We start from the raw sequence: 12,475 nt of genomic DNA, 5'->3' as shown, positions 1-12,475 counted from the left end.
ATGGTGGATCCTAGAAGCAACCTTCTCAAAATGAGGAGGAAGACAGGGATGCTTATTGGCCGCTGCTACTCCGGGAGGTCGTGTTAGAGGGTCTGGCCAGTGCAGTAGGACAAGGAAGAGAAATTTTAAACATGATAATTGGAAAGGATAAAATAAATAATTCTTTATAGGTGATATGGTTATAGATTGTTTTTTATTGTCCGTAGACAAGCAATTAGTAGAATTACTGATAGGAGTTTGATGAAAACTAGATCCGGCATTTAAAAAAAGCATTTCTAAATGCGGCAGCTAATTAGCAAAGGTAATAAAGTCTCTGTGGGATGCATAGAAAGAAAGGAGGGAAGCAAATCATAAAATGTGGTCTCTGGTGCCAGAGGACTACAGTCCAGCTGGGGACACCTGCCACAAGAAAAAACCGCAGATGCGTGTAGAGGAGACTCGTGCTGGGGCCAAGTGACTGCGGATGGTTTCAGAGAGGGGGAAGGATCTTCGGTTGTTTTCAGCTCTCTGCAAAATTTGCACGTCAGCCTGAAGGATCAGTTTTCACACACAGTCATGACCTTGGAAGCATCCGCTGGCCTGATCCACTGGACTGTGGGCGGGACTCCCATCTTGCTTGTTTACCAGAAGCGTTTACCAGGCCGCTAAGCAGTGATTTGTTTTGCTAGCACGTGTTCCATATGGAAGAATGGAAAAGGACATACGAGCTCTCGAATGGCATTGCTATCTATTACCAGCCCCGTCACTTTCCCTTTGCCGGTCCCTGCTGACAGCGGTGGTAGGGTTATATTTTCCCTGCTCATGCTGATGACTTGAACGGCATATCTTGTGTCTCCCCTCCTCCTGTGCCGGGCGGGGCCCCGGGCCTCAAATACTCTGGAAATCCTCTTCTGCGCCTTGCCTAACAGCCAATGTTTGGTACGTTTCTTGAATTAGGAAAGTGCCCCTAAAGTAGCCCAGGAGCCTCGTCAGGAGATGTGATCCCTGTAACTGTCACTACAGGTTGCTCTGGCTTATGTTGGGAAAGCTTAGGTCCTATTTAAAAACCAAGAGAAAACTCACAAGAAAGGCACTGTTCCTGCCCTTTCCTCTTGCGATGTTGTGCCCAGTGATGAAAAGTACACATCCTCCTAAACATTCGTATCAAGATTTCCTGCAGGAAAGCTTGGACATGGGAACTTTAGCAGTGAACCCAAGTAAACCTGCCGTCTTTTGTTTAGGCGGGTGATCCTGCCCCCGCCGAGCACCAAGCCAGGCTCAGTTGGGTGCCATGAAGCGTGGGCCAACCCCAGCTTTCCTCACGCTTGGGAACAGTGGGCAGTGGCATGTCATGCTGCCCCGGGCTCCGGAATGTCGTGGAACGGGTGTTCTGATTGTGCACTCCGTTGTTTTCTAGAAGAATGTCACCGAGCAGGAGCACAAGCAGTCCCTGCAGCTCACTTTCCGTTCACTGTGCACGTATTTTAGGTAAGCTTATGGTGCTTTTCGGCCCTCTAATATTTCACATCTTTTTTTTTTTTTTTTTTAAAGATCTATTTATTTATTTGAGAGAGTGAGAATGAGAGAGAGCACATGAGAGGGGGGAGGGTCAGAGGGAGAAGCAGGCTCCCCGCCGAGCAGGGAGCCCGATGCGGGACTCGATCCCGGGACTCCAGGACCCTGACCTGAGCCGAAGGCAGTCGCTTAACCGACTGAGCCACCCAGGCGCCCTGGAGTTGTCGTTTTTTTGACTCCTGCGCTGTTCTGCATCCTGCTTCTCATAGTCAACTTTGCATTGCCAGGGAGAGAGGCTCCTGTATTAGTCTGAGCAAAAGTCTGTGAGAGAGGAGTGGGTGAGTGAGTGAGTGAATGAATGAATGAAGGCTTTATTACAAGGGTGTGGAGAATATGTTAGAGCCCAGTGGCTTGAGAAATGGACGGGTCTCGAGAGACTGGAACCGGCCTCATACTTGTACTTGTGCTCCCTTGTATCAGTGCTGAGGGAGAGAAATACCTCTTTTTTTATTTTTTTTTTAAAGATTTTTATTTATTTATTTGAGAGAGAGAATGAGACAGAGAGAGAGAGCATGAGAGGGGGGAGGGTCAGAGGGAGAAGCAGACTCCCTGCCGAGCAGGGAGCCCGATGCGGGACTCGATCCCGGGACTCCAGGACCATGACCTGAGCCGAAGGCAGTTGCTTAACCAACTGAACCACCCAGGCGCCCCTAATATTTCACATCTTTGCAAAGTTTTCTTGAGCTAGCCGTCCCCTCTGCTCAGCCAGCTTTCTAGAGGGAGATGCCGCTAGTCACAGGAATGACTACAGCAGTGGTGGAGGACTGATCTTGCCAGGAGTTTAATCTAAGGCCCAGTCCTCATGAGACCGTTTCGAATAGGACCCGCTGAGGAGCTCTTGGAGCACTTCAGCTTCTAAGTGATACTTGAAGACCCAAACTGAAGCCAGAGGAGCTTGGTGTCCTGTACTCAAGTCTGAAAACCCAGAAGCACAGAATGGTAGTTCAGCAAAGGAAGTGTCCTGGGAGGGGATGACTTGAGATTTTTACATGCTTTGGCTGGCAAAGCAGCTAATGGGCCTGTAGGCTGCGTTACCAGAGGTGTAGGCTCTCGAAGAAGGGAGGGAACAAATAGCCCAAGCTCCTGTCTGCACGTCAGGCTGTACCTAGTGCGAGAGCAGACTTGGAGGTCTCTAAAATGGGTCTGGACTCGAGGATCAGGGGTGATGAAAGAGCCTCAGAGCTCATGTGGGGAGCGTTTGAATGTTCAACCTGGATTGTCAAATTAACCAGCGTGAGATTAGGTGTATTTCTTCTTGGCGGTCAAGGTGATGTAGTCATCAGATTGACTTCTCAGAGTCTCTTCTAAGGACTTGAGGGTTTACATGCCTGAGCTTACTAAGGACGTGGGGGACAGACAGTGGCCCAGACTCAGCTGGGACCTGGACTTTTTCCTGACCCAGGCTCCTCCACAACCCATAGAACTGGCACTGAAATCTTGCTGGGTTCTTTTTTGGAAACTTTTAAGACAAAAGCATGAGCATGCCCTGCCTGAAACAAGGAGTCGTGACAGATTTGTGTCCTTTCAGTGATAAGGATCCGGGTGGCCTTCTGCTCTTGCCTGAGAAAGGTGACCTGGCCGACCTGAACAGCAGCGAAGTGCTGGCGGTCATGAGCACCCTCCTGTCCGTCGCTGCTCGAGAGGTAACTGGCGGCCGCTGCGCTCCCTTCACCCCGTGAGCCAGCGATCGCGGGCACCGCCCCCGTTAGCCTCGCTCCCTTCGCCTCCTGATCCAGCGATCGCGGGCGCCCCCCCTGTTAGCCACAGTGTGATGTAGCTTTGTCCCTGTGGCCCTTCCAGGTGGGCAGCAACTCTCAACGGTCTGCCGTGGCTCCTGATCACCCGCTCCTGGGGCCAGTCCCCTGCTAGTCAGCAAGCCATAAACGTGTGGACACGTTCATTCCTCTGGGGAGGAGGCAGGGGTCTTTGCCACGTCCCCTGGGGTGCAGGTTGGCGAGCCCAGCACTTAGGCCTGTGTCTGTGCTGTGAGTTCTGTGGAAAACTGCTTTAGCTTTTTTAAAATTTAAGATTACTTAGTAAACCCACAGGCTAATCGAGTCTGAAAAGATAGTGTTTTTTGTCTGTGCTAATATTTTCAAATTTTTACTTTATTTTTTTAACATGAAGGATTCTGTTTCTCAAGATGTAGTCCATGTGTCAGGTGGATCAGAATCACCTGGTGTATTTGGACAGAAATTTGGGTTTCTGGGTCCCACCCCAGGCTCCTGGTTTAGAACCTCTCGGACAGGATTTTGAGTCTGTGTTCCACCGCACACCCCTGGGACTCTGACGTGACAGAACCCCGTGACTAGGGCACCAAGGACTGCTCTCTGGACAGAACATGGACCGGGTTCGGGGGGTGGGGGGGTGACAGTGGGCCAGGCCAGACCACACGCTTGAGGCGTGGAGTGACGGGGTGGCTTGACGATAACTTCTTCTGTGTCTGAACTCGAGTGTCTGAGTCTTTTCCTTTTTTTTTTCCTGTCAGTGCTTTACCGTTTTCAGGTTGCTGCTAGAGCCACGATTTCATGCATTCCTGGCTGCATTGCTCTTAGGGAGACAGCTTCGAGAGTGCCAGGTTCTCGTTTGCCAGGGTCACCCCGTGGGCTGGCCACTGTGCAGACCTAGTATGACTTTCAGTCCAGGGTCGTCTCTGTCCCACTGGAAGCCTGTGTCCTCTATCGCTGCCGTCACATTCATGTTCTCTCTGGCTACCTTCTGCTTTCTGTCTCCTTCCCAGACTGTCTGGCCCATCTCTGTCTTCCTGGAAACTCCTGCTCCAGTCTACTGCTCATCAGTATTTGCTCTGAGCACTGTTAGCCATGCCTCACTCCCATCTGTCTTTATTTCTGCCACCGTCCGCGCTCACACATGTGCAAAAGGCCAGGGACAAGATGGGGAGAGGCAGTATTTGACGAGGAGAACGGCTGTGGGCACGCTGACTTTATGGCTCTGGTAGGGCTTGAGGTGGCAGGAGCTCCAGGATACTCAGGAGCTGAGTCGGTGCTGGAAATTTTGCAGCCAGTGACGAACAGCTGAGAGTTGAAGCCGCGACTGCGGTGCCCCCTCCTCACCCGTGGGCATCTGCGGGACGTCTCGCCAGAAAGACAGGAGTGGCAGCAAGGAATCCCTGGAGGCGGAAGCCCAGGGAGGAGAGAGTTTCAAGACGTTCAGTGCTCGGGAGAGCCACTGACGTTACGGTTAAGTGGTGAGGCTTTGTTCTCAGGTGGTAGCCGGTGCCTTTGGGGACCCGTGTCGGTGAGTGGTGAGGCAGGAGAGGCGGGACGGCGGCACAGAGCGGCTGCAGGCAGCTTTGTCCAGCGGAGCTCACGTTCCAGAGAGTGCAGGCACAGAGCAGTCCGCGTGCTCTTGAAGTCCCCTGCCCACCACACCACGTGCCTTCCTCCCCGGAGGCAGCTGCCCTTGTGAGGTGTACGTCGGTCTTTTCTCTCTGGCTTTTCCTGCGCAGCAGGCTTGTTTGGCCTGGTCGCGTGGTGCACAGTCTTCCAGTCCGTGGCGTTTTCAAGGCTCGTCCATGCGGACGTGCGTGCCGCAGTCGGTTTGTTGTTGGTGGTGCGCGGTATTCCCCTGTGAACCTGCCACCGTGTATCCGTTTTACTTTGGAGGGGCAATTGGGTTGTTTCCAGGTGGGGGCAATTACATGGAAATCATGGTAGGAACGTATCTTGTGGTTCTTTTGTGTAAGAATTTACCCCTAGAGGTCAGGTGAGAACAAAGCTGATGGCTGGGGAGCCACAGAAAGGCGGAAAATGACTTTTCAGGTGGGGATAGGTGTGGTTGAAGGCTCAGGGGAAGGGGCCAGAGAGGAAGGAGGTTTGCAGGTGTAAGAGAGTGGGGGTTGCTGGTGCAATAAGACCCCTAAGGGGCAGAAGGGGAGGATGCTTGCAGTAAAAGCCATCTGGGAAGCCTCTGGAAAGCTGGAGGGTGAGAGAGGAGCTTTCACCTGCCGTTTCCCTCGGTCACGTTTGAAACACGGAAAGCTCTTTCTTAGCCGGTGACGGTTGCTGTCCGAGAATGCCCATGCCTGTGTTCTGTGTTCTGCCCTTGCCGTGAACGTTTTCTCCGTCTGCTTCTTGTAGTGTGGACTGCTGGTGCTCACGGGGGCCCACGGGGAGACTGGCTCTGTGCTGTTCTCCCTGTTCTGGGCCGTCCAGGGCAGCCTGCTCTCCTGGTGCTACCTGCAGCTGAAGAGCACGGACTCCGCAGTCAGAGGTGGTGCCGCCGACCTGATTGACCAGTGTGAGTTTCAGCCCCCGAAGTCCCAAACCCGCCAGAACAGAGAGCTGTTTGGGCTTTGACGGTCTTCTTTAGTGCCTCGTGTGTGGAGTTCCACAGAGGGTTTTCTCTTCTAAGTTACAAGTTAGGTCTGTCTCTGGGTGATTTTTTTCTTCTTAAAATAGGGTTCTATAGCACGTCTTTTTGCCCCAAGTGTTCTGAATGTGGTGGTATGCCTCGGAGTTTTCACCGTGGAGTCCTACGTCATGCAGCACTCTGAGGTGACGCCACAGTCTTCAGCAGAGCCGGTCATCCGGGCTTTAACTGAGTTACCCAGACAAGAAAGTCTTGACCTTTTAAAGTCTAAGACATATGTGACCACTGCTGTGGTCTCTGCAGACCCCCAAAATCCTCCTGTTCGTGCCCCATAAACCCGCAGAAAATGACGTGACCTTCCACGGGTTCTGAGAGATGCGCACATGGAAGATTGAGTCCCAGCAGTGTGACAGGACTGCTGATGGGGTCGAGTGCTGGCGCCTGCGGCTCGGACCGCGGGGTGGCCCACTGAAGACGGGCCCGTTGTGAGCAGAGGGAGACTTCAGCCTGGCCCCTGGCCCCTGGGCTGCTCAGCCGATCGATGATGCCACCTCATCCCAAAGTAGCGAAGACAGAAAAAAATCACTCCCTTTAAAAGCGATCCTTCCCTGAGATTTGCACTGCTTTTCCTCCCTGAGGAAAACATACACATGACCCCTAGTGGTCTTTCCGATGTGGGATTCTTGCCATCGTACCTGTGACCCTCGCCAGCTTTGTCCTTCGTGACGACCAAGCAAGTGACGTGTCTACCGCACACAGTACTAATTACCGCCTTTATGTTTTGGTAGATGTGGGACAGTTTCTGGCGAGCATGAGAACGATTTTGGAATCCCTCTTGTCACAGTATAATGGAAAAACCATTGTAGAAAAATTATGTAATTCAGTGTTTTCGATGGCAGCTCGTCAACTGGTAAGACACAGTGATGGCCTTTGCAGAGGGGGAGGGTGGTGACCCGCAACCCCAGGCAGAGTCTGAGGTGGATGCTAAGTGCTTCGTTAATCTTCCTTCAGGTCATCTTTCTGCTGGACTTCTGCACTTTAGACATTTCTCACTGCGCGCTCCTGAGAGAGTTCAGTACGCTAACAGAACTGTTGAGGCAGCTCTGTGCGGACGCGGAAGGAGCGCCGAGTAAGGTAACCGGAGTGGACATCGGAGCCCGCGCCGCATCCCCTCTTGGGAGCGATGACAGTGCTGAGTGACCCCTACCGTTGAGGTTGCCCCCCGAAGACCACCCCCCATGTTTTAGCAGTGGCTTGCCAGCGAGGATGAATGGCAGCCCACCTTGACCTGGTGTGGTCAGCATTGGAAAGGAAGTCGTATGTAGGTCAGTCTCCTTTCACAGCACGTGAAGTTGTATAAAACCACGTAAGCGAAGAACGAGATTGAAGTCTAGAAGGGAGACTGCATGTTGAAAGGCAGATTAGAAGGTTTGGTATTTAACAGAATTTTCTCCCTATTTAACCTCATAGGACACAGCGATTTTCACTACCTTCTTTGAGTCTCAAAACAACTCTGTGGGAACAGAAAGGGCATATATTATAAAGCCTATTTTAAAGGTGAAAAAGCAAAGACTGAAAATGGAGAGAGAAGGGAGGGTGGGCTTAGATTTGCCAAGGTCCCAAATTCAGTGTTTTTCCCACTGGAAATTCACGCGAGCAGTGAATCGCAAGAAATAGCTCTGTCGGGCCAGACAACAGGAGCTAGTGCCACGTGTCCTCTGCTGAGGGCTGGATGCACGCTGACCTGTGTATGCAGGTGGAACACCAGGATTACTTTAGCTCGTGTGATCATCTGCGTCTGGTGTCCTGGCCGTCCGTCTGGGGCGCTAACACAGATGTGGCCGGACACAGAGTGCCCGCAGCTTGCTTTCTTGACTCGTTTGCTTGTGCAGCTCGATGCAGAGACTTGGCAGCAGGAATGTCCCGTGGTCTTACATACCTGGACAAAAGAGTCTGCCCACAACTATGAAAACAATTGCCACGAGGTGTCTGTCTTCGTGAGCCCGGGGGCAACCTACTTTGAGGTGGAATTTGACGAGCGGTGTGAGACTGAGAAAAGGTAAGCCTCCCGTGGTCTTTTCCTAAGCAGTAGTGGGTTAAAATGAGAGCAGGAGAGTAACGGAGATTATGCCTTCCCAGGTATGATTATCTGGAATTTACCGACGCTAGAGGTGGAAAAACACGCTATGACACCAAAGTTGGCACCGAGAAGTGGCCCAAGGTGAGTGGTGCTCCCAGAAGTGACATGCGCGCTTCTGCACCAACTCCCTCCTTTGTCAGCCCTTGGGGGTCTGGAAGGGAAGCATTTCCCTCGCACTTCTGTAAAAGGAAGGGCTCATGTCGGAGTTGGCAGTGACAGCCGGCCACCTGTTTTGTAGATAAAGTTACTTCAGCACCTAGCCTGCCCGTCGGTTGATGGGTCGTTTCTAGCTGCTGGTGCGCTGCAGAGGCCGACTTGAGTGGTCGCAGAGCAGAGACCGGACAGCCCAGGAGGTCTAATGACTTACTGTCTGGTTCTTCACAGCACAGTTCGCCCACCCCTGGTTTCTGTCACGTTGTCTGGTGTGAGTGGGGCGTTGGGGTCCAGGAAGGCGCAGAGCATGTGGTGAAAGCCGGGAGTGCCCGCTGGAGGCTTGCCCACTGGTCTCGGGGGCATGGTGGGGGGTGGGGTGGGGGGTGAAGTGCTGCTTCCCGCCATTGGCGTGCTCTCTGGTGGTCTCAGTGGGGAGCACGAGCACCATTTCTGGATGAGCAGGGAGTGGGCAGATGGGCATCCGAGGTTTAGAAAACTGCCAGTGTTGCTTCTTCACACGGTGCGGTCGTGGATTTTGCATTTCAGCCGCTCCCTTGTCTGTTTCTCCTTCAGTCCCCTGGGTGGGTGTGGTGAGGTGGGATGGTGAGAATGCAGACCGATGTTAGATTTAGAGTTCCTGAGTCTTGAAGAACATTCTTGCTCCTGAAAGACCTCATGGCTTCTGTCCTTGTCTCTAGAAAGTGACCTTTAAGGCCGGCCCTCGGCTGCAGTTCCTCTTTCACTCTGACAGCAGTAACAACGAGTGGGGCTACAGGTTCACCGTCACCGCCTATGGCCTGCCCGACGTGGCCGTGTCCTGGGCGCTGGACTTACAACTTCTCGTTTCCCGGCTGATGGGACGCCTCGCTGCCCAGTGCATGGCGCTCAAGTCTGCGCACCGTGAGTCTCACGCACGTCGGCTCCACACAAGGGCAGGGCGGAGGTATGGACAGGGTGCCCTCGCGGGCCTGCAGACCACACCAGACCGCAGCATAGACCGCTCGGTGCCGTGGCCGTAAAGTGTCTCAACGTGGACTCTGGAACACATCCCAGGGGGGTGTTGAGGATGCCCTGTCTGGAGGATGGCATTGGTCATCTTCATTTTGTTAGTGAAATTTGGAAGGCAGAGATGGAATAAATTTACCAGTATCCTTTAACCCCGTGACTATTTATGTTAAATACAGGAAAGTGGATTTTGTCTTAAAGTGATTTCTTCAACTTAGTTATTAAATGCACCCAAGAAACAAGAATTATAGAATAAAACTTCCTACTGTGTTTTGTTTCTATTTCATTTCTTGAGTTTTTCTGAATGTAAAAGGAAAATATCATGGAAGTTGCGTAATGGAGAAAGATCGAGGAGAAAAGCCATTCCTAGTGCTAACACCCAGAATGAACTCTTACTAATATTTTAATGTATTCCCATCTAGTCTTTTTTTTATGTCCGTTCATAAACACACGTGGGTGGGTATTTAATTCTTCTTGTTTTTTTTTTTTTTTTTTTTACAAACTTAAGTTTACAAATTGCGAACATTTCCCCCACTAAACACTTGTGCCCGGTCTCCGGTTGTTCCCTGGCGGTGGTCCTCAGCTCGCTTCATCTCCTGCACTGACAGGAATTGCAGAAGTGCCCGTGACCGAGGCTGTCCCACGGAAGGGCAGCGCCTTAGGGCACCCTTGTGGCGGGGGTGCATCCAGGGTGTGTGCTAGTGTGCTGGGAAATGGGGGTGGGTCCCCTGCACGTCCTCAGATTGCCCACAGACTCTTCAGTGTCACGGGGAAGACACAGGGCTCTCACAAGCCTTCTTCTCTTTCCAGAGTTTGGAAGTGACATGGCAGTGCCTCCCGCAAAAATGGCGTCGGTCCTGAACTCCCCGCTGTGGAAACCTGTCTTCAGGCATCAGCTGAGTCCAGAGTTGGGATTAGCAGCGAGCTGGCCCACTCCCCCACAGCAGGATAGTAAGGAGGTATTTACGCTTGCGGCGTCTTTCCACCTGGCATGGAGTCCGTTTGCTGATGGCTGCTGCTTCCACTATGAGCCCTTGTGTTTGCGTCCTCACCCCCACTCAGCTCTTAGCGCCCTGAAGGCAGGTGCCATCCCTTGTTCACGTGGTGTCCACACCGAGCGCCCCAGGGGCCGGCGAGACATGTTGTTGGTGCTCAGGAAATCTGGCCCAGTTGCTGAATAAGCCAGTTGAGTGTGTTTCTAGCAGCCGCTGAGTCAGCTGTCAGAGTAAACGATTTGTGCGCACTTTGTGTTCTCCGTGGAACAGCGGCGTGTTCCCTCGGCTTACGGTGTCTCATGAGCTGGACAAGTTGTTTGCTGTCTCTTTGCCGTCCCCTTTGCCTCCGTCTCTGCTCTACCGCTCTTCCTCCCTCCCTCGCCCACGTCACTCCGTGGGTAGCTGAGAATCCTGGGGCTCTTCCTCAGCCTCCCCCCTTGACCTCTGTTAAATTTGGCTCCTTCAGAGCCTCTGTTCCTTTGGCTCCGTGACAGCCCACTGTCTTCTCTTGACCTCCACTGCGGCCCTGCCTCCTCGGTGGGCCTCTCCAGTTCTTCCTTCCCTAGAGAGGAGGCTTAACTCGGCCCTCTCCCCTTCCCCGCAGCCCACCAAGACTCTATCCTGTCTTCTCTCTTCTGCTGTCACATCTGTGCAGAACCTCCCGAAACATCAGCCCCGTAGCCCTGGTGCTTCTCCGGGCTCCACTCCCGTGTCCCTGTCCTCTCGTTGGGTAGTTCCATGTCGGTGTCCCGACTCCTTTTCACTCAGAGGTGGTCATGTCCCTCCTCTGGCTGCTCCCTGCTGTCACTGCCGTTCTTGTTTTCCTCGGCGCCGAGCCACGGCGCCCCGGCTTGTTCTCACGTCTCCCGCCCAGTCCGCCGCCAGCCCTGTGGATTCTCCTGGGGGTGTTCAGCTCCTCCCAGCTCCTCCGTCTACATCTTTCTCCAGGCCCTCATCCTGCGCTTGTACTGGGACATTGGGACCTACCAGGGTTTTTTAACTGCTGAATTAATCTTGTTATTTTCTGTGGCCAAGCACCATTAATGGCTCCTGTTGCCCACAGGGTGGAGCCTAAGCCCCTCAGTGTGACAGTTGAGGCTCTGTCCAGTCTCCTTTCACCTTACCCCTCCGCTCCCCAGCTGGGACTTCACTTCTGCTAATGGTTTTATTCCTCAGGGGCCAGAGCTGCTCAGTTGTCAGGGTCCGGCCTGAAGCCGCACCCCCCAGGAGGCTTCTCCTCATCACCCAGCCTGCCAGGAGCTCTCCCAGCGGCTCTCAGTATGGGCTCCCCTTCCCGGCATTTGGCACTCGCTCACCTTTCCCTCTGCGGTGGCACTCGTGTTCACGCGTGTAGTGTTTTATTTATGTTTTCCTTGTTTTTAAAGCCGTGTCTCTGGTTTCTGCAGTAGATTGAAGCTTCGTGTTCTGTCCTTATGCTTTGTTCTAGTCAGTGTCGGGTGAACTTGGTTGTCTGAATGACTTGGTTCAACGTGATGTGTTCTTGTTGTTTTGTTCCAGGTCAAGAACATCCCCGACGACCCCTGCCACCACTTTCTTCTTGAGTTTGCACAGTCAGACCCTGCCCAGAACTTCTGTGGGCCATTTTCAGAACTTTTCAAAGGATTCATACAGGCATGTAGAAAACAGGCCCCAAAGACAGATATAGTTGCTGGTTCTGCTATTGATCAAGCTGTGAACGCCACCTTTGCCGCTCTGGTGTGTCGCACTCCAGGCTTGTATGAGAAGCTGCAGAAATATGGTAACTTATATTACAGGGATACTTCTGATCCGAAGGCCAGTGGGAACGTTTCTAACATTTTGAAATATATCTCTACGCCTGTAGACTTCATCTCGTTAAGTCCTACTCTGCCAGTCAGAAGATCCGTGACCAGTTATAGTTAGTGGATTGTCGTGTGTGCAAGGAGCCTTGAGTTTCCTGATCAGCAGGTCACTTCTTTCTCCAAAATCCTTGTGGAAAACTGCCAAGAAGTTTAAGGGAAGGAGACCCTCACTTGGGTTATAGTCTTGGGCGAGAACTAGAAGTTGCGCAGCTTCAGGTTACTCACACAAGCTTTCTGTGCCTTCGTCCCCTTATCTGGAAACTCGGGAGTTGGTAGCTTGAACATTCTAAGAAATGCTGGTTAAACCCTGAGTTGTTTTGGTAATTCAGTGTGCTGATAACCAAGGAGGGAAACGTAATCACTCTTATCTTTAGACTGAAAGCTTTTGTAGGCTTCCTGGTTGGTAGCCCGCTCCTCACCATTTCTGTTCCTCGCACCCCCCCCCCCCCCCCCCC

General features: G+C 52.5%; 1 protein-coding gene across 1 annotated transcript in view; it reads left to right on the top strand.

The window, feature by feature from the left end:
* Positions 1-12,475, top strand: part of ZZEF1 (zinc finger ZZ-type and EF-hand domain containing 1) — a 104,204-nt gene that overhangs the window by 44,222 nt on the left and 47,507 nt on the right. Inside the window, exons 17-26 of the mRNA XM_044921780.1 lie at positions 1,400-1,467; positions 3,083-3,197; positions 5,655-5,814; positions 6,675-6,796; positions 6,898-7,020; positions 7,779-7,945; positions 8,026-8,107; positions 8,878-9,079; positions 9,995-10,143; positions 11,698-11,938. Coding sequence (XP_044777715.1) covers positions 1,400-1,467; positions 3,083-3,197; positions 5,655-5,814; positions 6,675-6,796; positions 6,898-7,020; positions 7,779-7,945; positions 8,026-8,107; positions 8,878-9,079; positions 9,995-10,143; positions 11,698-11,938 — 1,429 coding nt within the window. The remainder of the gene's footprint in view (positions 1-1,399; positions 1,468-3,082; positions 3,198-5,654; positions 5,815-6,674; positions 6,797-6,897; positions 7,021-7,778; positions 7,946-8,025; positions 8,108-8,877; positions 9,080-9,994; positions 10,144-11,697; positions 11,939-12,475) is intronic.

The sequence above is a fragment of the Neomonachus schauinslandi genome, chromosome 15 (genome assembly GCF_002201575.2).
Source record: "Neomonachus schauinslandi chromosome 15, ASM220157v2, whole genome shotgun sequence".
NCBI lineage: Eukaryota > Metazoa > Chordata > Mammalia > Carnivora > Phocidae > Neomonachus > Neomonachus schauinslandi.
The sequence above is the reverse complement of the archived record's forward strand: the minus strand, read 5'-3'. Positions and strand labels throughout refer to the sequence as shown.